Source organism: Anguilla rostrata, chromosome 10 (assembly GCF_018555375.3).
Source record: "Anguilla rostrata isolate EN2019 chromosome 10, ASM1855537v3, whole genome shotgun sequence".
In the NCBI taxonomy this organism is placed as follows: Eukaryota; Metazoa; Chordata; class Actinopteri; order Anguilliformes; family Anguillidae; genus Anguilla; species Anguilla rostrata.
This window is the reverse complement of record NC_057942.1, coordinates 42,639,688-42,666,059: the sequence shown is the minus strand read 5'-3', so window position 1 is coordinate 42,666,059 and position 26,372 is coordinate 42,639,688. Positions and strand designations below refer to the sequence as shown.

The 26,372-nt window shown below is 48.4% G+C and overlaps 1 protein-coding gene across 1 annotated transcript; it reads right to left on the bottom strand.

Annotated features, from left to right (window-relative positions):
* Positions 1-979: 979 nt before the first annotated feature.
* mapk4 (mitogen-activated protein kinase 4) lies at positions 980-16,447 on the bottom strand. The gene is given in 8 exon segments (XM_064297301.1): positions 980-3,081; positions 4,469-4,700; positions 5,126-5,287; positions 6,944-7,088; positions 11,698-11,736; positions 11,807-11,979; positions 11,982-12,991; positions 16,062-16,447. Coding segments are annotated over 7 exon segments (2,001 nt in total). The 5' UTR covers positions 12,268-12,991; positions 16,062-16,447; the 3' UTR covers positions 980-2,117.
* Positions 16,448-26,372: the final 9,925 nt, after the last annotated feature.

The window sequence follows — 26,372 nt, the reverse complement described above, 5'->3', positions numbered from 1 at the left end:
AATGGCTGTAACAGACTCTGCCTTTCACCCTCTGCCAAAAGACACCGGGGGTGGGGTGGGGGGGGGGTGCGGGTTCAATCCCTGTAAGAACAGTGCTGAGATAAGCAGTCGTCGCAAGAACTCTCCCCTCAAAGTTGTGGGTCAACTCTTTTTTTTTTTTTTTTTTTGTTCATCAGCAAAACAGGACCTGCATGTGCAGAGGCTACATTATAACTGAGCAATGCACTGAAAGATTTTGTCTGTAACTGTTACAAAATGTTAAGATCGAACAGTTTTTTATTGAAATGTACCTTTCTCCATAATGCATGGCAACCATAAATATAGGCACTGAATTGCTGTGTGCTAAAGGATTCACACCCATAAGTATTACACAGCATGCTGTATTTCACGGCTCTTTCATCATGCAGTTGTGAACAATGAATAAACCTTGCTCAGCAGTTACGTCCCACATGGAGTTAATTAACGTCTGTGGTCCCTAAGGCCGTGGCATTACAGAAAAGGCTAAAACCTCCACACTACAATAAGCACGAGACTACAGGCAGGACGGACCCATAAAGACTAATGCCTCAAGCAGATTGGCTTAATGTAATTTTTCTTGCAAATATCACGTTGATGAACAATTAGCACATTCTTTACTCAATTATAACACCATTGTCAGCTATGTCATTGTCTGCAATTAATCTCAGGAATTATGAGCATAGGGTTTGTTTACTTGTACTTGGGGGCTATGGTGTTGTGCCTAGTATATGGTGTTTTAGTTTAGGCCACGGCTCGGATGTTATCTTCCAGTGCACAACCAATCCACCAACTAAGTGTCATCAGTTCTCAGTACTAACCTGGTGATTCTTCCGTGACCACTGATCAGTGTCTCAATCTCTTGTTTCCCAATGAAAATGTGGCTGTGGTAGAATTAGCCAGAAAGGGAGTGTATGGTATCTACACAAAACCTTGGAGGTAATCAATACAGCCTTCAATAACATCATTTCTCAAGTCAACTTTATTATTGTTATAAAGCACGCACAAAAACAAACTAGAAAAACATGTCTCACCATCAGATACTTACAAGCATCTGAGGGAGAGTGGACAGAATAATAATAGTCATAAGAGTATTTTACAGTCTTAAATTACATACAGTATCCTTGGTGAATGTGCTCAGCAATAACTGAAATGCTAAAACATCATTAGCATTAGAAATCAGGCAAGTAGTCAAGACATTACTTCTAAGAACTCAACTGACCCCCTTCCAACAGTCACAGTCCATGTAAGACAGTTATTCTGTCCATTAGGCCAGCCTTAGTTATATGGTTTGACATGTAAATACATTCAGTGCCCAAAAAAGAAACCGAAACAGAGACTGTTGAAAAATAATTGTTAATGTTATGATTAGGACTGGGATCCTACACGTGTTAAATTTGGACCTGCAGTTTAAGAATTTCACAAGGTGAAAGGCAAGTTCCGATTACTGAAGAATATCCCTTAAACATATATTTTCTAGTACAGCCTATGCTCTACCAGTCATTAAATAACCTGACTCTGAAGAATAATGTTGTGTTATAAATGTGAAAATAGGATTTGCTTTAAAAAAAACAGACCGTCACACAGAAACTGTATTTAGGCCAACCCCCTTACACAAGCTCGCCCAACCATGGAAACAGTCCTTTCTGCACTAGTCGTAGAACTGATCAACCAGACACTCAGCAAGTTATTAAAGTAACTGGTTTTCATACATGTCTTTACATTCAGGTCTTACTTTTCTCCATCTTATACATACTCCCAAGGTCACCCTATCACCAGGCGAGTATTCCCTTCCCATCAACCCTTGCACACGGCCGTGCGTTCACACACATCCTCCCATCGAGCGAGGACTGCGGCCTCAGTGACGAATGCCTCTTTGTGTGAGGCCGCCCACATAACCAGCGCCAGTTTTAGGGAGAGACACCTCTCTCTGTGCTCGAGCTGATGCCTCAGCTGGTCAGCTGACACCCAGGGGCGCGGCGTCCGACCCAAACGAGCGCCACGTCAGTCCTGAACGTCGCGGCGGTGTAAAAAGGAACGGGTCACGCTGCTTTGCGTACGGCTGTCCACGCTGGGGAGAAGGCCCCGGGTTCCAGCCCACCCTACCAGTGCTCCTTGTGGCCCCCCTGGGCCTTGACCATCTCAGGGGCCGGTTTGGGAGGGCCCCGGCTCGGGCAGTGGTCTGGGATTCGGGGGATGCCGTTGAGGTCGGCCAGCCGGGCCCCGTCCATGCTGCCGCCCAGTTTGAGCGCGCGGGAGATGAACACGTCCAGGTCGAACTGAGGCTCCACCCCCGCGGGGGGGACCGCCTCTGAAGGGGCGGGGCTAGCGCGGACATGCGCGGAAGAGGCGGGCGCCGGGGGGGCGGCGGGAGAGAGGGCAGGCGGAGGGGAGGAGGGGGAAGAGGGAAACAGGGACGGAGGAGAGGAAGAGGGAGGGGGGCTGGTCCGGCTCTCTTCGTCCGAGGGCTCGGGGGCGGGCAGCAGCACGGGAGGGGGGCTGAGGCAGAGGGGCCCGGGGAAGGCGGTGGGAGAGAGGGGCAGGGGGGGCGACGGAGGGGAGGGGAGGGGCTCCGGGGGCGGGCTTGGGGAGCGGAGGCGGGACTGCGTGCTCTCCACCCAGCGGGATATCTCCAGGAAGAGGTCGCCGGGCGCCTCTGTGGGCGGGGCCTCGGCGCGGGGGGGCAGGCCGCCGCCCTCGCGCCTCCAGCTGGACAGGTCCAGGATGAGCTGGGGCTCGGAGTAGTGCTGGGGCCGGCCCTCCCGCCACGCCATCCTGTCCAGGTAGGACGGCGAGCCCACCTTGTAGTCGCAGGAGCGGCCGCAGTCCAGCTCGGCGCGGTCCAGCGAGCAGTGCGAGTGCGCCAGGAAGCGCTCGGCCGAGCTGCTGTGGGAGTACTTGCGGGGGTCCACCTGCACCTCCTCCAGCAGGGGGGCGGAGCCCGCGCGGGGGTCCCGCTGCACCTCCTCCTCCTCCTCGCCCTCGCCCCCGTCCGACACCCCCGGGGCGCACCTGCACTGCCCCGGCGGCTGCCAGCAGAGGTCTGAGGACACGCTGGTGTCGTACCTGCAGGGGGGGAGGGAGTGGGGGGGGGGTGACGCGATGGGACACGCGGAGCTCAATGTCAACTGCAGTTTAATTTAATCTCAGCTGACGCGGATTTCGGCTGTGCGGCTTATACCTTCATCTTACTCTGAGCCTGAGCCAAATGACATGACTCAGCTGCAACTCACCAATTTTCATTCATCTAAATTCTGGTACAACTCAATTTGAAGTGGGTCTTGTGTACCATTCGTAATGCATTAATAAGCGTTACCTACACAATAGCCATTGTCATAAGAATACATGTAAGAATTATAACCACATCAGAGCTTATGTCATAATGCTTATCATTACATGCTTCCGGGCAGCAGCTCTTATAAGCCAGTCAAAACTTTTTGCTTACGACAAGCCTGATTTCGGGCTTTGTTCAGAGCTTATGAAAGTGTCACGAAGACCGGCTTCGAGTAAAGTGTTACCTCACGTCAGTAACACTTCCAGGCCATATGGCCTGGTGTTAGACAAGGATGGCATCATAATGAAGCGGGTGGGACAAGCAGAACATTTAATTAGGATCAAAACGCGGCTCTATATTTAGCCGCCAGCCAGTGTCTCAGCCCCACTGTGCCTTCAGGGGCATTATGTCTGGGCTTCATCACCGCGCTTGATCCGGGCAGCTTCATTCCCTGTCTGTTCATCCGCAGTCACATTATCTTTTAAATCTACGGTGATATGAATTAACTACAAATTAACTGGTTAGTTGTGGCCAGGGATTACCATGTCTATTCCTGCTTTAAATGGAATTAAAATTACATGCTAACAATAAAAACCATGTGGCCCTCCAGTTGACTGGATAGGACTGGCTCCATTGGGGCCATCTCTTAAATGTGTGGCTCTCATACCTGCCCCAGTGTAGGAGGTGACTACATAATCTGTCCTGCTGTTGTGTGAGGTAGCAGATCCAACATGGATGTGCTAGCCATAGCTAGACTAGTAGACCCAACGTGGATGTGTTAGCCGTGGCTAGCTACAGTACATTACCAGACCCAGTGTGAACATGCTAGCAGTAGCTACACTAGCAGACCCAATGTGAACGTGCTAGCAGTAGCTAGACTAGCAGACCCAGTGTGAACGTGCTAGCAGTAGCTAGACTAGCAGACCCAGTGTGAACGTGCTAGCAGTAGCTAGACTAGCAGACCCAGTGTGAACGTGCTAGCAGTAGCTAGACTAGCAGACCCAGTGTGAACGTGCTAGCAGTAGCTACACTAGCAGACCCAGTGTGAACGTGCTAGCAGTAGCTGCATTAGCAGACCCAGTGGAATCTGCAGCATTCTACCACTAGCAGACCCAATGAACTGCATGCAGTAGCTACACTAGCAGACCCAGTGTGAACGTGCTAGCAGTAGCTGCATACCTGTCCCACTGCGGCGTGTGGCTCTCGTAGCTGTCCCAGGGCGGGGCCGGGCTGTGGCAGTGCTCGGTGACCAGGCTGTCGTCCAGCTCGTCCTCGATGCGGAAGGGCTGCAGGCACACGGGCTCGTCCTGGGGGCAGGCGTACTGCCGCAGGAAGCGGTGGGACAGCGCCGCCTCCGCCGTCAGCCGGTCCATGGGGTTAAAGGTCAGGATCTGCTCCAGGAAGTCAGTGGCTGAGGGGGAAAGAGACGAAAGGGGAATTGTATCGATGCACGTTTTCTGAATGGCAGAGACGGATTCAGTCCTGTGAATACAAACGCTTTATATATGCTGGTCACATATTTGAGCCCTGTTACATTTTAATTGAGGCAATATGTTCCCATTAAACCTGAACAAATAATTCAAAATAACTAGCAGACGTGACAGAATGAGCGGGAAACTGTCTCCCTTCTTCAGCCATTGGGATGACCACTGAGATGCCCGCTGCACACAGTCTGATTCTGAATGCTTCGCCACTAACTGCTCTCAGGTGCCATCTCCCCTCGCCCCAGCCTCTCACCCTCCACCACCTCCCCTCGCTCCAGCCTCTCACCCTCCATCACCTCCCCCCGCCCCAGCCTCTCACCCTCCACCACCTCCCCTCGCCCTAGCCTCTCACCCTCGGCGTCCACCTCCGGCAGGAGGTCCCGCAGCGACCGGCGCACCTCCCAGCCCTGGCTGACGTAGGACGGCATGACCCTCAGCAGCTCCTGCCGGTCCTCCTCCCGCAGGACGGGCACCGTGTCCAAAATCAGCTGCATCTGCTCCAGCTCGTGGGCCCCTGCGAAGCACGGAACACGCGACATTCTGACACCGCATCGCGGCTGAGAACACGGAACACGCGACATTCTGACACCGCATCGCGGCTGAGCCCCTGCGGAACACGGAACACGCGACATTCTGACGCCGCATCGCGGCTGAGCCCCTGGGGAGCACGGAACACGCGACATTCTGACACCGTGTCGAGGCTGAGAACACGGAACACGCGACATTCTGACGCCGTGTCGAGGCTGAGCTCGAGGTGGGGACGCGGGCAGGTAAAATGGCCAACCACGGGTGTGACTGCCGACTCTCGGACAGAAAGGAGGTAATGACGCTGGTCACGAGCGAACACAATTTTTGTTGGTGAGGAGCCACTGGAAAAATCACAAACAACCCGAAGTGTTATGCTAGAACATTTGCACATAGGATTCCTTAGAGAATACAGGCATCTGCAGATTACCTGTGAAAATGGGGGCAGGGCCGTAGATAGTATTTAAAAAACAGAGCAAGTGGTAAACAAGACAAGCATTGTACAAGCTGTAGTTCAAACCTTTCTGAAACAGTACCGCTTGTTTTTACTCAACTGAATTTTGGTTTCCCTGGAGACCTCAAACAGGCCGTTATTCAAGGATCATATTCTCACTGATGTTCTAAAATGCAAGATACAAAAATGGCATAAATTTTGCTAAAAGCCATCGCTATAAATGTCTGTGCTTATTTTCCCTTAAGATGATTTTTATGCCCTGAATATGCTGTGAAATTTCACAACAACACTTTGCGAAAGTAAAACGAAGTTTCTTCTTTGCATCAAGTGTGGTTGCCCTTAATGTAAAACAACTTATCATAGAATGACCCTATATGGTATATTGGGGGAAAAAAACAAGTAATTCACTCTTGGAAAAGGAAGGAAGAAGCTGCAAAATATGAAGAAACTAAGTGAACAGATCGATACAGAAACACAGACAAGGCAGAAGGGAATAGATTCCTGACTGAAGTACAATGCTGAGCAGGACAGGGTAAAAAGACTCATGAAGAGTGAAGCTGTTAACTGCTGTATCAGGGAGGAGGGGTCCCACAAGAGAGAGATCTGGAGACTGGCACTGAGTAAACAGATCGATCGCTCGTCCTAAGACCATCTTCTTTTTCCTCTGCAGAGAGAGAAAGGGGCCGGACAGGGTCAAAACAGCAGGGGGCGCCACAACAGAGGACCACACAACTGAGGTGACCTTCGACACGAGATCTTCAGTTTAAGCATCAGCTGATGCTTGGGCACGTTTGGGAAGGGGGGGGGGGGTTATGAGCTCAGCTGATTAAGGCTGCCCGCATGCATTTTAATGGATCTGAATGACCCACTGCAAGGAACAGTAAAGGAAAAAACACATAGGCACACATACACTCACAGGGTTCACTCCACACACTTGCTTGCACACACACACACACACACACACACAAATGCACACACACACACACACACACACACAGCTGATCTGAAAGTCCCACACAGCGGGTTGGCTTGTCTCAATAGCTAAGGAATAAATTCCTCTTCGCTGATGTATTGTTCAGCAGTGCCCCTTCGCTCTATCTGTCCTCTCATCTCCTCCGCTGTCCTGTCCGCTCTCTCTCTCTCTCTCTCTCCCCCTCCCTCCCTCCCGCCCTCCTCCTCTCCTCTCCTCACCGGCGAACAGCATGCGTCCGGTCAGCATCTCGGCCAGGATGCAGCCGGCCGCCCACATGTCGATGGCCTTGGTGTAGTTGTTCGGGGAGAGCAGGAGCCGGGGCGAGCGGTACCACTTGGTCACCAGGCCCTCCGACAGGTACCCCTGAAACAGACAGAGAGGCGCAGGGGGAGACACGGGGGAAGATGGGGAGGAGCAGAGGGAAACATCGCTGGGTTAGCACATAGCAACGAGAACGTGAGATACACACCAAATATGCTCATGCCTCAATATCTGCTTTATGACACAATAATCTACCGTCCGGCCTTCTCCCAATATTATGCATAGAAAATAAACAAAACTTAGTTCATTGACATTGTCCATAGATATTTGAACAGTAGGACAGTTACCTACAGATGAAGAAGGAGCACTATGCACCAGGTAACAGAGCAGATTTAGACAACCTTTATGGAGATCTCCGGATACCACACGATAATGTGGCCTGATTATAACGGCCTAACCAGCAAGGAGAGTCCGAAACTTCACGCACAGTTGGGAGCCGCCTGCGCAACGTGTTTGGGTTGCGAACACCATCCTGCGTCACTCTGTCAGCGGGTCTGTGGGAGGTCTAAACCCCGCGCAGCGCAGCAGGCGGGCAATCTGACCTCCCAAACAAGCCGGAGGCCGCGTGTGGATATCAGCACCGCCCTCCCCCCTCTCCGCACGCAGCGCGGCTCTGGCTCAGCTTCGCTTCCAGCGCCGCGCTTGTGTAACGGGCAACAAGCACCTCTGATTACAGCCTGCGCCGCATTTAAACAGCACTTTAAAAACGCTCAGACCTGACCGGTCATTAAGCAATTTACCGCATCCCCGCAAATGCTCACTGTTTAATAAACTCAACCGTGTCGTTACGCTTAACTGGAATATCATTTTTTGCGAAGTGGTGGATGAAAGCGCCGCGTATAGCCCTGTCCGTCACCGTGTAAAGCCGATCGGTTCTCTCGCTCTCTTTGGAGACGTTACACACACGGGCGGGTTTAACCCCTTAAAGTACAAACTACCGCTGTTTTCCGCTAAATCAGAAATCGGACGAGACGAAGCTGAGCTAAACGACAGGCGTGCGCTCTGGAAGGATGACGGAAGTCCATCCTGCAGCGAATCCTCCCCTCCCCCGCCGACTTCCGCACCCGAAAAGCGGGGCGACTGCAGCGCGAGGGGTCCCTCCCGCCCCCCTCCCTCTCCGTGCCGATAAAAGGACCCCGAGTAGCGCTGCTCAATGTTTCATGAGAGGCGGCTCGCTCGCGCGCGCTGGAGCTCGGGGGCCCACCGCCGCCCCCGCATCTCGCCTTCCAACGGTTTCTGTTTTCCTGCCACTCTGCCTCTTCCCCTCCTTCCTCACCTCGCCTCCCACTCTCCTTCCCGCCAGCGGAGGAATTATTCGAGGGGGTGTGAAAAGGTGAATTCAGCGGGGAAGGGAAACAACGTTTCTCTTTTGTTCAGAGACGCGCTTAGGCCAAAATGACGGTTCTTAAAGATACTTTTTTTTAAAAACACACATTTTCGCCGCTCCTGTTTCTAATAATGGCCGTGGATGGTGGGAGAACGGGGGACCCTTCCCACATATCCTCTGCTCGGGCCTCGTATCCCAGCAGCCTTTGAGCTGTGAAAATATTGATCTGGGGCCGGGCCCTCTCTCTCTCTCTCTCAGCCCTCCCTCCACTTCTTCGGCTTGTGTGGACCCAGAGACGTAACTGCGAGACTGGAGTCAGCTCCTATGTAGCGCTGCCTATCTCCTCTTACAAACGGAACAAAGCTGTCAATGGAGTCAAGAACTGAACGTTCTGTTCTGCGCTTTCAAAGGGGCCTTCGTGCTACGGGACTTTGGCACAACAATGATTCAATGTGCGCATGAAAACACAGGCCCGCAACACAGCGCGCGGAACAATGCCTGTCACTGCCATCCAATTTAGTTCCATCAAAGCACAATGCAGACACTGCGCAAACACTGCCTCCTGAAAAAGACAAATAAAGAAATTCAAGGTGGACTTTTTATATTTACTCAGGCTGAAATGTGTGCTTTTCTCCTTTTTTTATTTGTTAAAAAACCCACAAAACGACTTCAGTTTCAGAAAATGGAAACAACATTTGATGCTGCATTGGAAGCAGTATTAGATTAGACATGAAGGAAATTAGTATTGATTTTCGCATTTGTGTATCTGTTGAGAATTCATGAGCTTTCAAATATCACAGTCGCTGAGCTGCTGTGGAGTCGTGAGGTGCAGAGCAGAGAGGGGACATGACCCACCGCCCCCCAGGAAGAAGAAAGGAACGACAGAGAGGAGAAAGCTGAAGACGAGACAGGTTGGTCCTGTTCCAACACGACGACACAAGTCGCCCCGGCAACAGGCCGCCTTGGGGGCGGAGCGGAACACTCGTGTGCCTGGATACGGTGTCACCTGCCCCACAAGGTGGAGGTGTGGCGTGGAGCACACCTGACGCATGTCATCGTCACCTGTCCCGCTCAACATTACATTACATAACATTCACTGGGCAGACGCTTGTATCTAAAGCAACGTACAATAGATGCATACCGAAGGTCCTCGGGACAATTACAAAACACAGATCTGACAAGGTACAATACTCATTATGTAACAGTTGTATGAATAACTGTTACATAATGAGTATTGTACCTTGTTGGAACACATCAAGTCCAGTTCACACAGTAAGCATGGAAAGTTATGGCAAGCCTAACAAAGAGATAACGACACAAGTGCAGTATAAGTGCTGGATGGAGAAACGAGTGTAACATGAAAGTGCCAGAGGAAAAAGACAGAAGGGTAGGAACGATCCTAAATTGGGAGTGTCCTGCAGGCGGTGGCCTTGCCCTTCCTCTCCACCCGTCCCGGAGCACGTTCGAGTTTCGCCTTCTTCTCCCGCTTCCTCCCGCCCGTCCACGGCATGTCCTGCCCCTCCCGCCGTCGCCCTGTCACTCCGACTCTTACCGGGCCCCCCCCCGCCCCCCGCCCCCCTGCTCCGGTGTCACCGGGCCGGTCCGCCTCTGACAATGCGCCCCATTCAAAAGGGCCACGATCGCCCAGCTACTGTTACACGGAATTTACCCCCCCCCAATAACGACCATACACAATGAGGCATTAAATTATCACATCAATCTTTCAAAACCCAAATCCGGAGCGGAACGGGACAATCACTCCGTTTGATTACCGGGGAAGACGATATGAGCGTCGCTGTTTCCGAGGTTACCCAAGTGTCACCTGCCATCTTCATCCCGGCAATACAGCGTCACATACTCAAAAAAAAAAAAAAAAAGCTATTTATTTTTTCATTAATGTGACGTAAACTCCATTTAATGTGGAGAAGGCAACTAAATCAAAAGTGCTGCGCTTGCATGTCCGGTGTACCATGAGGATTTGGTTTGTGACCATTGAGCTCTCTGTCCTCAAACATGACTGCCAAGAGTCAAAAATTCAATCTGAGACGAGAGACGTTTCAATCGTCTGGGTGAGGGAAAGTGCCAATAATGCACCTCCAGAATCACTGGCCAGACTGTTGGATCCCTCTAGTCTCATCGTCTCTCTCTGTGGTTGTTTTGTTTTGTTTCATCAATGGTGCAAAATGCACTACTGGAATGGGGATACATTTTTAATGAAACTTCAGGGAATTTAGCATATTAGCTCAATTTTCAGCGAACAAGATGGACTCCTGGCTTTGAGTTGAGGGCACAGACTACAGAGAGCGCGAACAGACAGCCAAACAGAGAGAAGATTCAGTGCTCACCGCTGTTAGCATGAGAGCTAGCATGAGCCTTGACCTGATTCATCCAGTGCTGGTACCTAGGATGCCACCTAATTGTCACTTGAGTTGCTCTCAGTGTTGAAGCCTGGATCTTTGCAATAAGAGCGCTTTCAGAGTTTCTGACAACCAGCAAAGGGTGGCTTTGGGAAACATGTACCCCTGTAAACCAGCAGCGTGCTGATACTGAACAAGAATCACAGGGAAGAATTCTGCGAAGCTAATGACTGAGGCGGTAACGTAACTCGGCGCGGATGAAATGTCACCCTGACGCTTCGCAGAACGCCGTCTGTAAACAGATACGGCCGAATCGCTTCTCTTACCAGCCCCCAGGAGTCTGTGACCTTCGCACTGCCGCTGCAGCAGAGGGCATCTCTCTGCCTGCAGGCGCCAAGTTAGCATCTTTGCTAAATTAACTTTGTAGTTTGATCAATTTGTTGCAGCTATGAAACTAATTATCCGTAGATGTACCTCAGTGCCAAAGAGTGTTCAGTTTTCACTGAATTCTGTACCAACTGCTTAAAATGAGGTGAGAGGAGACTGCCTGGCTCTCCGTTTTTATCGAAGCCCAAGAGGCAGCGTCTGCCAGGCCCTGGAAACGATGTGCTTACCAACCGATTACTTAATTTAAGTACTTAAAGTGCTGGAATGTGCCAACAATCTAAAGACACCTCCCCTCCTTCCCCCCCGAAAGCGAGTTTCAGATCTCTGCATTGTTCATCCACTGCATGTCACTGGGGTTTTTAAAAAAAAACGTTGATGGCCAGCTTTGTCACGCTTTTGAGGCAAAGACACCAAAGTGGGACCCACCTTGTGTGAGTAGTGCGGATCGACGATGCGGGACCCACCTTGTGCGAGTAGTGCAGATCGACAATGTGAGACCCACCTTTTGTGGGAGTAGTGTGGATCGACCATGTGGGACCCACCTTGTGGGAGTAGTGTGGATCGACCATGTGGGACCCACCTTGTGGGAGTAGTGCGGGTCGACGATGCGGGCCACCGATAGTGCGGATCCAGCACACTGTGTGTGAGTAGACGCTGGCTCGGCTGAGTCCGGGCGACGTGCGAGGGATGAAGTCCGATCTCAGCAGCAGCTGGTCGATGGCAGCGTTGGCGGTTCGTGGTCATGGGAGCACTTGGCGAGATGGAGCGAGCCGTCTCCATGAGCCGATGTAGAGAGCAGGGGGCGGTCGGGGGCAGGGGCCCTGGTCCAGCAGCCGGGCCAGGTCCGTCTCCATGCACTCTCCGTGTAGAGGCGGGCAGGCGGGCGGTCAGGCAGCGGCCGCCGCGGGCCCAGCACTCGTACCGCACACGTCCGTGCCGCGCGCCGCTGATCTGACTCGCGCAGCGCGTGCTTCACGCTCACCGCGTCGCTCATCGCCAGCTTCTTCAGCGCCACCCGCTGCCCGCTGCGCCGGTCCACGGCCGACAGCACCAGCCCCGTCACCCCGCAGCCCAGCGGGCGCGGGTCCTGGAACTGCCCGCCCAGGTCGAAGCCGTACAGGAAGGGGGAGGAGGAGTCTCTTTTGGCCATGGTTCAGAGGGCCTCCAGGGGGCATTGCATGGGGCGGGGGGTCAGGGTGGTGCAGATCATTCAGACAACCCCATTAATATTTAACGTACTTAAAAAACTGGATATAAATAAATAATGCCAAAACACTAATAAATTACTTGGACGCGCTCACAAAGTACAGGATGGTCCTTGGTTCATTTATTAATAGCCTCAGGTGCATGGTTCTGATTCTTAAACACGGCCTGTAGATGAAATCGCTCGCTCGGAATGACCCCTGGGTGAAGGTGCGAAGGGGGTCTACTCCCCGTCCCGGGGAGTCAGCAACTGTGCGATGAGGAGCACAAAAATGAACTCCAGAAGCTCCAGGTCTCGGGTGAGTGTTCCCATAGCAACGTGCCACGGTCAGTCCCTTGAACTCATTGCTTCACTGGGGGGGGGAGGGGGGGTAGCAGGAACTACCCCCAGCCTCCAGCCTTTGAACAGCCCTCCGGGTAAAGCTAGCCGCGTTCCCGGCCGATCCCGGTCGCAGGTCCTATTCCCGGTCCCGTCCGGTGTACCGTCCTGGAGCCGGTGTCCGGGGGCCAGTTCCCCCGTCTCTCCGGGGCGGCGGGTCGGTAAATCCCGCTGTAATCCGCGCGTAATCTGAGAGCCTCCCCACCCCCCGCCTCAGCGCCGGGCCCCCGGCCAGCTGTCCCCCGCCCGGAGCACTGGATCCTCCCGGCCTTCAGCCGCCCCCACACCCCCCCTAAAAGAGAGAGAGAGAGAGAGAGAGAGAGACACGGGAGGAGGTCGTGAGCACGAAGACGAGGCGGCGGGGAAGCAAGAGCGAGGGTTTATCTGCCGTGGCCCGAGAGTTTCACGGGGAATGAAAAAAGTGCTAAAGAAACACCGCGGCGTGGCTGTAAATCCTGCCCCGGCCCCGCCGCGGCCGGCCGGTCGATGCTCCCTGCGCTGGCTGGCCTTGTCGGGGCAGCAGTGCTGCCGCGCGGTACTTATGGATCTTGGACCGCACTGTGACAGATCTGCTGTCGTGCGCTGGATGGAAACACTGTGGCCGCCCGTCACAGGCACCCCCTGATGTCTTATTCAAAGGGTGAGAACACAATCGGTTAAAAAAAACAGGCCACAAATCCCCGCCAGCGCCAGAATTTTGAATAAAACATTAACTGTGTGCCAATCAAATCCGCCAAGGTCCATCACTGCCCTAAGGAAGTTTTTTCTTTTTTTTTTTTTTCTGAACAGATCCTTGAAACACTACGGCCCCTGCCTGGACAGCCAGACAGTGAAGCCCGGTGGAGTTTGGAGGCTGGCTGGCTCAGCTCAGCTCGTTTCTTTGCAGCGTTTCTATGCCAGCTGGTGCCACCGCAAGAGCGAGGTCACGTTGCCCGCAGTCATGCCAACGGCGGCTAGGACAGGTTTCCACCTGCCACTGGATGTGAGCGGCGGCACACCTGGGACTACATTACCCATGAGTCACAACTTTGTCAACTGTTTGTCACAAATATTTAAAAACCTGCATTTTACTTTTCCTAGTTCTTTTCCAAGAAAACCAAATAATGTAAAATGTATCTGATGTGTTCATTGTACCATAATTTCTTGAACAAAGAAAGCCTGCAAAAAAACTAAGAATTTTCTCGCGGATAACCTTCAGTCCTAACCTTGGTGACGTCTGCCCACAAAAAGCTGCTTTCTGGCTACTCTGATGACTGTTGCTTTAAAGATTTGGCAACAATAGAAGAACCTGACCTCTTTAGTCCTCAGTGCAACACAAGCAAACAATTACACACACACACACACACACACACAGATACACACACACATACTCATATACTCACACACACACACACACACACACACACAGGCAAAGGTACAGATAGACATACAGGATTAAGCTATAATTGACTCCATTTGTGAGCTCAGTGGACTATATCTGGAGAATTATTTTTCATTTATAAATGTATTTTGTCTGAAGCCAGAAGGCTATCAGAGTAAGGCACATTAAGTACACCATCACAGGAAACACACAGTAAATGAGCAACAGACCAGAGCAATTAGCCAAATGCAGTAAATACTTTATACAGTAATGTCTACAGTCATTGACAAACAGTTAGAGCATACGAATTATCATTAGGGTCAAGACTCAGAGAACACTATGTAAACATGCCTGTTACATAGTCTGAAATGTCTGCTTATTGAGCACAATACAATGTAAACATGCCTTTTGCTGAGTGCTAACAAAAAGCAACAGAATGGCATTCACATTCACATCCAATAACACTCTTACTTATTCTCTTTAGTGACGTTCGTAAACACCCACTTATGATAACTTCCATAAACCATCATAGCGTGACACATTGGTATGTATGGTGTGTTAAATTAATGCATTTAAGATGACTGCCTGTATACGAATTCTCACAAATGTCGTAATATGTCTACTTCTTAATATTGTGTTTGTCCAAAACTCTTATAAATGAAAATTATTATTCAAGAGCATGTTTTATGTACAGCCTGCAGCTGCCATACACACACAGAATACAATGCAATAGCAACCGTATTCGGACTGTTCAGAAAATTCATCAAATTTAAAGGACTTTGACAAAATAGAACCTTACGCGTCAAAGCTCGCGACCACTTTTTAAACGGAGCATTAGAACTCGCTGCCTCTCGTTTTCAGTCGCTCTATACTGTGTCTCAGCGCAACCCGCAAAGCCCTGTCATTGTGTACAGCACGCGCAGAAAGCGCGTGTGTCCACAGACACTGCGGGGGTTCCTGTCATTCATGTAACCCACGGGAGAAACAAACATTGTTATTATGTGCACATTCTCCGTGTTGTGTGATTACAGTCCTTTACTGAGGTGGCTGACAAGTCAACTGTTGCTAGTTAAAACTACAACTACACCTGACCATATAATAATAATAATAGGTGTAATAATATAGGTGTCGACATATTTTAGAACACTTTGTTTGGTAAAATTGGTATAATGGGCTACGAAATCAAAATTCAAGATTTTTTCACAGAGCTGGACTGGGATTTGCTGTATGTTCAAACTCTTAGTTAAAGCAGCTTTGCATTGTCCAGTGAGGGACGTTTGCGTTAGTTCTATTTAGTGGTGTTTATAAAAACGAAAAGTGGGCTACATCACGACGCCACTCAAAACCTTATTTAATAGAGTGCAGTAATATAGTTTCTTAGTGTTTTGGATTTTTACTCTGAGCATCTATGTTAAGAAAAGGAAAGTGAACAGGGTATGCTTCCTGGAGGCAACTTTATAAATTATGCATTCCTGTATGGCGTTTGATATGGGAAGATAATCATTTTATCATTTACTGTCATAAAATGCAACGGGGATTTACCCGATTTAGAAATACAACCTTGCATATTAAATTGGATAGCGAAACGAAATAGCTAGTAAGCTACAATACGTGCCTCGTAGCAAAAACACAACACTGAATAAAAAGGTCCAATGATCAAACGGAAATGAATATTAATATTCTTTTATAGCTACATTGTACTATAATACTTGAAAAGCGATGCTTATCTAACAGCCTATCAAAGATCTATGCTGCCTCTGTCTTTGTGTGCGGCGACACCGTTATCGCCTGTATCACATAAAACACAGTATTTCAATGCGCGCACGCAAGAAAGAAAGAAAAAAAAACATAATTTTCAAATTTACTGTTTTGTGACGAAGTCCAGAAGTCGCTTTGATCCCGCACACCGAGGTCTGACAGCAGAATCCTTTTCATCTCCACGGCCCATCTATTCAGGAAAACTACAAAAGGCACAGGCTGGGATAACAGGGTGAACACTTACCATAACATATGCCGTATTCCCGTCCGCTGCTGTCAGACGGAAGCGGCGAACAATGAACGGGGGGAACGAGTCCGCTTGTGTATTAGCTTGATCCAGTCACCGCAGAAGTAGACTGTGAAACAGAAAGTAGCATCATCATAGTTTTTTTTAAAAATTATTTTTGTTACCGAATTGTGTGGACAGGCACTGTGAGCGAGCCCGTGCGCGAGATTGCGGCAACAGTTTCTGTTGGCTTCGTGAGATTATTATCCACAGTGATATCGCTCTCTCTCTCAAAGCTGCCCCATGTTAGGCTGCGAGCTATGGCTCCAGCAGGGGAGACGGGTAAAAGGCTCCGCTCTTGTTAACTGCACCTCTCTCTCTCTCTCTCTCTCTTTCTCTCTCTCTCTCTCTCTCATCTACTCAACCCCCCCTCAACCACCCCCCTCTCCGGATCGAAACCCTACGGTGCCTCCCGCCATGACGTCACATGCAAAGCCTTCAATCATCCATTCTATCCAGACACCTGCTAACATGCTACGGCGCTTCTTGGACGGGCTTTATTATACATTCTGTTTTATTATATAGGGTTTCCTTGCCAGTTATGAATTGGTATTTCATTATATTTATCCTCCACGTCCCATTTTTGAAAACTGTACTCGATGTGTAAAAGGTGATGTATGAATTCCATATAAGGATTGCGTATCTTCAGTGATGCAATGTGTCGGGCTGGACTCGTTTTCAAAAGCCGATGTCGTATATTGTCCGGCTGCTCCGCCTATAAACACATTCCTCTCTCAGAAGCACACAGAGCCAAACCGCATATTCCTGACGTTTTTCCGAGTGTCAGTTCTGCACTCTTTCAACAAGGATCACGCGCTATCACCTCAGCAGGAGGGACGCGGACTCCCACAACTGCTCGTCTGCGGGCAAGTCATTATGTTATCGGTGACAACCCTAGTAATGGCGAGTGCCGTGGCGAGGAGCTTTCACGGAGGCTGCGTTGTCACTAAATAAACCAGATACATTGCCAGTGCCTCACCAAACTCAACACAAACAGTGAAGGGGCAAGGGAATAACACCAAAGTCTGCTGATGACCCCCAGAATTGGGGAGAACGCAGATTCCTTAGCACAGTGACTACCTGTGTGTCTTTAGTACACAGAACTCCCAAATGCCTCCAGGCTTCTTACTGAGCCGGTAAAATACATGAAGATTCATGGAGCCATTTTGAACTGGCCAGCGAGTTAAGAGGTCTCAGGATGAAAATATTTCGCCCTGAAATACGCTGCGCTGATTAATTTATGCTCTGGAATTTGTGGTGTTTGCTTTCTTTTACTGTTTTTGTTCTAAAAAAGACATCTAGTATTGTTCAATGATTAAATAAATCCAAGAGAAAACAGTTGGCTGGCCCCAACAAATAAATAACGTGACATTCCTGAACTTGGTCTTGGCCTTGGCTTCCGGTGTTCAGCTAAACCCTTCCCCAACCTATTTTAAAATGTTTTTTTTCTTTTCTTTATAATGCTACTTGAACAGATCTTTATTACAGGAAACAGAGTTGTTGGACAACTGACAACGAAAGAATACTCTCCTTCCACTATGATTCCGTGTAATAATGCTATGTTATGACTCAGAGTGGAATGCATAAGCTCAGTTTGATTGATCGATTAATTGATGTATTGATCAGTTTATTGATTTTTTTTAAGTGTTGTGCACCATTTCAGATTCCCTATCCATATGGGCTTATGAGACAATATGTAAACGAAATATGCACGGCTTTCAGTATGCTTGAGGATATTTAATACCATTCTTAAGACAGTAGCATAAACAACACATATACACACATATATACAGTACAAACCTGCATGCATACTCTGCCTTTATTTTTTATTCAGGTTCTCATTTTTTTCACCACAGGTAGTGATCAAGGAACATCAAAATGAAGTTGTCTGATAGGGCGTCGGGGGAACCACATGCTGTCAGAACAGATTATACCGGCAGGGTCACATGATGTCCCAGCGTCTGGAATCCTGGAGGAGAGACGTGACTCAACTCTTCCACACAAAAAAAAAAAAAAGGTCAGCCAGTCTCATGCATTGTTGATGGAGGTAGGAAAGTTCTGTGTGAGACAGAATCTCCCATGGGCACTCGTTTGGGTTCAGATCTGGGCCCTGTTTCACGGAACAGGATTACTGAGTTAGCTCTCCCAAATCTGGCACATGGACTGAAGTAAAAAGAGCTGCTCTAGGTTTTACTCAGTGCAGCTATCCAGCTAACCCAGTAATCCTGCTTCATAAAAACACCCCCGATGACTAAGAAGGTCATGGCAAGTGGACAACAATGTTGTCATGCTAGTCAAACCATTAGCTCTTGACATAAATGCCTGTCCACACCTTATTTTCTGTGAGTCCATTTAGAGATGCTTGCCTGTTTAGCCCTGCACCTTGAGTTCCAGGCCGGCGTCACCCGACACTGTTCCTTGCAAAACATCAGCAAGTTGTTCTGTCTTCATTGGTTAACCCCCTGCCCAACGCGTGCCTTATATATATTTGCTTCATGAAAAAAAATATGCAAACAAGTTTTGGGAGTCGAAACAAACTAGCGAAATGTTTAATTTGGAAAAATAAATAGCATACTTTACATTAGTACGAGCACTCCATCAGACTTTGCGGACATAAACTTTCTGCTGACAATACTGAAGATTGCAGATATTGATTGCACATAAACACTGCAATATCTCGAGATGGCTAGATGAAAAAGCCACAGTGCCAAATTACTTCAACAAAATTTACGAATGTATGAGAAGCGTAATTTTGGGATATGGTTCAATATGTGTGACATATTGGTGTTGCAATGTTGAAGGTCGTGTAGTTGTAACTTGGAATCATTTTTATATCAATAATTTTGGAAACAGGTGCAAACAGATCTTTAGGAATTCTGAACATCGCCTCATATCACACTGAAAATATCAGAAAAGTGTTTAAATCGCCGTTCTGCGAGATTGACATGACCTGACGGGGGCACGTCGACCCGATTAAGGTCCTGACACCTGCTTCCCGGCCACAGTACAGAGAGTACGGGACGACGGAAAGCCGATGTGACCTCAATCTGGGAGTCGTGCTGGTTTGGTGAGACGGCAACTCTATCGAGAGGAAGAAAAGAACGCTCATTCTTAACCTAAAAACGAAGTCGGTAATAATGGCATATTCATGTTGAGAACACATTAGCACACCCTTATGAGACCCACTGCATGCTGAATTCCTTGAAAAGTGACCTGAATGCCCAGAGATCAAAACATAAACATCCATATAGACTCTCAGCAACTTTTCAGCGACCAGCGGAATCAACAGGCCACTGTGTTGGGCCAAGGAATTGGTTGGAATAGGCTGGTGTTTGAACGGTAAATAACGCGTGTGTGGTTTACGCATCGAGCTTTTGGCTCGCCGCGGTATTTCCAAAATACCATGGCGACGCGTGTGCAGCATTCGTCACGTCAGCAAAAAAAACAATTCAGATGCAGCGCAGATTTAATTTAATTAAACTCAAGCGAATGAGAGAGTGAAAAGAGAGAGAGAGAGAGAGAGAGAGAGAGAGAGAAGCTAATTAGAGGGGGTCAGGGAGGAGGAAAGAGGAAAGCCGGCGAGGTAATTGGCCTCCCCACAGACCTGCTTCTCTCTTCCCTGCTGTTCCGCCACACTCTCTCCATCTCTGGTGCTCTGTGAGCACCCGTCCCCCAGAGCCCAATTACTGCCAGCCCTGCCTCCTGCCCGGGTGACCCCCCCGAGGACGTCTGGATGGACAGGCCTCGCCACGCACAACCGGGACAGACCGTAGAATGGGCAGCAAACTCACGGCTAGCCACACACACACACACATGCACATACATATGCACACACGCACACACGGCTGGCCACACACACACACACATGCACATACATATGCACACACGCACACACGGCTGGCCACACACACACACACACACACACACACACACACACACACACACACACACACACACACACTAAAAACATGCCTACAAAGAAATTTGAATATTACCTATTTATACTATATAAAAGCTTCAGTGCAGGGGTGTCCAAATAGGGGCCCAGTGTGGGTGCAGGTTTTTGGTTTTAACCGGGCACTTGGACACCTGATTCAACTTATCATTGACTTGATTAAAGACCATGGGTTAGTTAATTAGTTGAATCAGGTGTTGTAGTGCTGGACTAAAACAAAAACCTGCACTCAAACCAGCCCTTTCTGGATAAGACTGGGCGCCCTTGGTCTAGTGAATTCCACATAGACAAATAAACAAATACACAACAACACATTTTTCAGATAGATGATATTGATCCTAAAAATAAATAAATAAATGAAATAAAAATCATTCCCCAGAGATACTTCACTGAGACAAAAAAAGAAAAAAGAAAACACAAAATAATGAATAAATAAAAAGATCTCAGGGACATAACTGAGCACTGCAGAAGCTCAGAGAACACCCTGAGGTAGAGAGATGCACACGCAGCAAGATCTTCAGCAGCCAACCGACCAATGGCTGCTCAGACACAACACGGAGGTCTGCTGCAACAAAATAATATAACAGAAGGCCAGAAATTTACTGTGTGCAAAAAAATACATAAAATAAATGTCCAGTGTTTACTGAACTCTAACAGAGTGCACAAGTCCAGTCGGGACCTTATGTACTCAAGAGCTGAGTTAAAACAACATTTTACTGTGAGGTGAAGGGCGCATGAGTAAATTCGTTATTTCCGCGGTGTTTCCCAGTCCAGTCAGGGAGTTTCCACTCAAAAAAGAGAAAGGGACGCGCTTTGTATAGGCCGTGTTGTCGCTTCGCACCGGCGAGGAAAGTTTACCGAGGAGAAAATGCAGACGACGAGAACAAATCCGATAACGATCGGATGGGCGGGAGTCGGGCGGCCAAGCTAGTTTCGCCGTGCGTATTAAAATCGCTCTGCTGGAACGTCGCAGTTACTGTCTCTGTCCCTGTCTCTGTCCCCACGCATGGGCTTCAGAGGGTGGAGGTTCACTTGAATCTCGCACATCTTATCTCATAAAATGTCTGCCATCACCCATTGCTGTTCTCCCAAGCAGGGCTCAGCTCGTGAGCTCTGAAATGCCATTTTTCCTGAATAAAATAAAATAAAATGAAATAACGACACAGAATCTTATGAAAGAGGAGCTTCCTTTGACACAGTTCAGTACATCAAAAAACCTCCAGCCGTCTGGGAGGAGTAGACAATGGGTCCTATAAAAAGCAAGCCTGCAAAGGACAAATGCCAACCGAGTTCAACTATGACACACAAAAACATCCTCTCCAGAAATAACCTCTGAATTCAAGGCTACGATAAACTGCAAAAAAGAAGGTAATGCTGCCAACCCCCATGACTTCAAACACAAGGACAAGCAAAAGATTTGCTAATCAAATAATAGGATTTAGTGGCTGTGGTTTGCAGTGTGCAGAGGCTGTGGTTATTTGGATAGCATGTGGTGTTCATGCAGGTGATGGTTTTCATACCTGCGCAAGGTTACGAAAAGTTCAAAAGAAGACTAAGAGCTGTTATTAAAAAAAACATATAAAATACAAAATTGCATAGTTGGAGGTGGTGTTGTTGGAACTTGGAATCATTTTGATATAAATAATTTGGAAACATTTGCAAACAGATCTTTAGGAACTTTAGGGTCTTTTTTAATCTGGAAGTTCATGAAGCTGTGAGAATTTCCCTGAAAGCCCACAGAGACAGAGACGGATGCCCCCCCCAAAAACATTTAGGACATATAGTAAATATACAAACTGTCTTGGAGCCTGACTTTTGGAATCCAATCGAGCCTAAAACACCTCCGTGATCTTCTCTCTCACAGTGATCGAGGGGCGGGACTCACGTGGCTGAAGTCCCCCAGCTGTAAAAGCAGGTCTTGCCCTTGGAGCAACTCGCTCGTAACATTTGCAGAAGGATCATCGCGGGCAGCAGCAGGACGACGCACCGCCACGAAGGTAAAGTCACATGACTGATGACCAGCTGCTCGCTCGCTGAGAGAGAGGCCAAAGCAGAGATAGGGGGTCGAGAGGACGAACATTCCAGGAGGTTTGTTCAGTTTACTGTAACATTTCTCAGAGTTGAGACAGGCGGTGTTCAGAACGTTTCTTTTCTTATTCGTGGGCGTATTTCTGTGCATGAAGACGCACTTCAGTCTGCTGCTGGAAATATGTAATTGCGACATGTGACGTGTCAAAATGCAGACATTGTCCCTCAGCTCTTTCTGGAATAGAAAAGACTGTTGTAGTGCCTTCAGTTCCAAAGCAGAACTTTTCTCTTTTGCTTTCTGTCTTGTCTGTGTGTGTGTGAGTGTGTGTGTATGTACGCATGTGTGTATGTTGGCATGCATGGGCTTGAGTGTGTGTGCGCATGTGCATGTGTGTATGCGTGCATGTGTGTGTGAGTGTGTGTGTGCATACATGCATACGTGCGTGTGTGTGTGTGTGTGTTTCCTCTAATTATAACAGATAACAACAGACAGCCCAACGGATTCTTGGCTATTTCCAGCAGCGAGGAAAAAGAAGGATAAGAGGATGTCGTCTGCACCTGTTCTTTCACTCCGCAACGAAGGGGTAAAGACAGAAGCAATCGCTCTGCCGAATCTGCCTCAGTGCCCTCCTGACGCCACGCCTGGCGCCGATCCAAGAGGAGCCGGGCCCTGATTGGTAGGGCGAAGGGGTCCGGGGGGGAGAGCGCGGCGTTTTTCTAACGAATCCACACACATCACCGCCACTGCTGAACGAGAGACAGAGGGGGGAAAAAAATAGAAGTGGAGGTATATTTATAGCCATCTCTCCAGCGCTGTACTACGGTTCATGAATTATCTACTTTCTAGAAAGAGAAAAGGAAAGTAAGAGAGAGAAAGAGAGAGAGAGAGATTTTCCCTCTTATCGATGGTTCAGTGAGATTGTTATTCTGGCTCTTTCATAGTATATCAGTAGTTTAAACCCTCAGTTCTGAAGAACCTCTATACATCAGGTATCGCACGTCCCTGTTATCCACAAACTAATGGAAGCGGCTGTTAAATTGGGTCAACTGAGGTCCAATTAAAATATCGATAAGTCGAGTCAAGCAGACGAATCCCCGGGCGCAGTGGTTTTTGTTGACAGAACGGAGCGCCCAGATGCTCAGACTGGCTTTAGACTGTTTAACATCCATTCCCACATTCCGTCTGTCCTTTCCAAAACACACATCCCCACTAAAATGTTGACGGTTTCTGAGAATAAATAGATTAAGGTTAATGCATTGTCCAGCATGACGTCCAAGCACACCACACCCCAGCTCTTACCACTGAGCTGAAATAGCCTGACACAGACACACGTCTGCCATAAACAAAGTTACGGGTATACTGTGTATTCGTGTTCATGTACATGAACAAGAAAACAAAAACTCAGCCCAGCGGGTAAGCACGTCTTTAGAAAGCAGGCATCGGGCATACAAACGATGAGATGCAAATGATTAAGGTCTTGGTCAACAGCATTGTGGGCTCTCGTCTGCATTGTCTGCTTTGAAATTTGAATACATAAATACAGGGGCATGCAAAATGCATCCATTACACACTGCACACACATCTCATGTACTTTACACTGCACACACATCTCATGTACTTTTTTGTCACAGCACTAGGTAATGGCTAATGAACATTCCACTGCATAAAACAATGGCACGGAGTAATATTAGACCAAAGAGACAATATTTCCATGAACAAGCTGAACCTCAACGTCAGTAAAGGCCTACAGAACACAAAGCATAAATAAATAAATAAGTAAATACAATAAAATTGAAATTATTATTATTATTATTATTATTATTATTAGTGGTAGTAGTAGTAGTATTTTCATTAATATTATTATCATATAAAGCCTATTTTAAACAACAGTCTGTTAATGTCTCTTTCTTACGGAGTTATATTTGGAAACATAAGTGGGATTACAGTATCAGTGGCCTCCATTATCAGCCTGTCAGCTCATATAGACAGTGCTGACTGGTCAGGTGAATAAAATAACATCCTGTGCAGACTGCATTCTGTCCTCACACACACACACATGCACACACGCACACACATGCACACACACACACACACACACACACACACACACACACACGCACACACACACGCACACACACATACACGTACACACACACACTCACTCACACACACACACACACACGCACGCAAGCACACATGTACACGCACACGCGCACGCACGCACACACATACACGCACACGCACACGCACACACACACACACACATATATAACCCAGAGAGAAACACTCTTGGAGATGTGAGGGGATTATTCACAGTTGGAGCGGCGATGAGATAAATAATTCAGACAGCTCACCTCGCTGGTGAAAGCAGGTCATTACTGAGCGATGAAACCATGCAGAGAGAGAGAGGGGGGGGGGGGGGGTCTGGAGCAGTTTGTTTGTGTGCAGGTCATTGCGATGAGCCGGCTAGTTTACATCCAGGACTCCCACACAGGAGGCTCTGAGCCACACTCAGCTGCTCGGTGCTGTTATTCGCTCGAGTGACGCTGCTGTCAGAGCCGGCCGCGGTGTACATGGACTCAATTTTCACTTTTATTCGCGTAGCGCTTTTTACAAGCAGCATCGTGACAATGCAGCTGTACAGGGATCCGGGCCTGAACCCCCCCAAGAGCAGGCCTGGGGCGGCAGGGCCAGGGAAAGCCTGTCTCCGGGGGGGGGGGGGCCCATCTGCTGCTGGCTGGCACAAACAGGAAAGTGACAGGACAGAAATGTCAGTGACAATCTGCAATTCATATGACAACGACAATAAATGTCATATTGTCATAAATGTCAATGACAACATGTGATTGGTATGAAATATATATTTATATATTTTATAATTATGTGATATGACATTTAGTTTATACCCATCACATCCAAACAGTTGGGTTCTTGTTCAAGAAATGAAATCAACAGTGACGGCATCCATGATTTCAAATAATCACAACCGTTTTATCAGATCTCTTGCAATGCCAAGCAATCGAACGGGGCCACTTTCAACTGTCACGAGCGTCCTCCTGTGTGCGCAATGAGGTGGGCTCACACAGTTAACAAGATCAGTCCTCTTCACAATGAAGACATCTATACTCTATATATACTCCGTCCGCTAGAGATTGAGATCTAATCACAAGGGCCCAGGGAGAGGGTTGAATCTGGGGACGTGAGAGCGTAGGTGGGAAGGAAGAGAATGTCCTCGCATCACCTCTCTGAGACGCCATTTTGGCGGTTTCCCACACACAGCGACATGTCCTGGGGGTCGGGTTCAACCCCCCCCCCCCCCCTCCCCGAACCTGTACGGATGAGGAGAAATAATCAGAATAAAGGCCTGGTGTGAAATTTAACAGGAACGGTCTGTGACTCAACGCTGCGGGAAGCGCTCTGACGGGCTGGAGCCCTGGACACGGTCTGGCCGAGAGCGGAGGGGAGCAGCGGGCCACGGGGGCGGGCGTAGCGAGGAGCGTGCGTTCGGAACAATGCGGGGACACGGGGTCACGTGCTGTCCGATAAATAAATCAATCCACTTTCCGACCAAGCAGAGCTCACCCATCGTCTGCTGCACATAATGCAGTCTAGACTGTCTCCAGATACTCTCTCTCTCTCTCTCTCTCTAGACTGTCTGGAAAGGAAGGACACAATTTATGAGATTAGTTTCCTGTAATCTGATTGGTTCTTCCACATTTTAGTCAACATTATGTAATAAGTTAACAGGTCAATAGGAGGCACAACATCATTTGTCAGAGGTAGCAGGCCATTGGTGATTTAGCAAAGCGCATCCATGGAATTTAGGTGGACTTATGTCAACCTGGAATGGCTTATATTAATGTGAGGTCACAAGTGAGGCAAATCATAATGCATATTTGGGGGAAAAGGGTCATTTGTGCCAGTCAAAGCAGGTTTTATCAGAATGATATACAGTATATACTAGTTATAAACTCTTAACCTCAGTGAAGGAAGACTTTGGAACACAGAGCAGTACAACAACTTTCCACATCCGAAAAAAGAAAGGCAGTACTTCTAAAAGAATGTGGTGGAAAAAAAGGGAAAATTAAAGGTCACACCTGTCACAAAATGGAAAAAAATAACGAGCGCATGTAGAATTTATTAATTGGATCTGCGGAGATGTTGGGGTTGCCCTGTCTGACCAGCTTATGTGCGGTGAAATTTTATTAGCTATTAACTTTGACCTTTATGCTGGTTTTAAATACTGTTAACAAGGCAGGGACTGTTTCATGCCAATGACATGTTT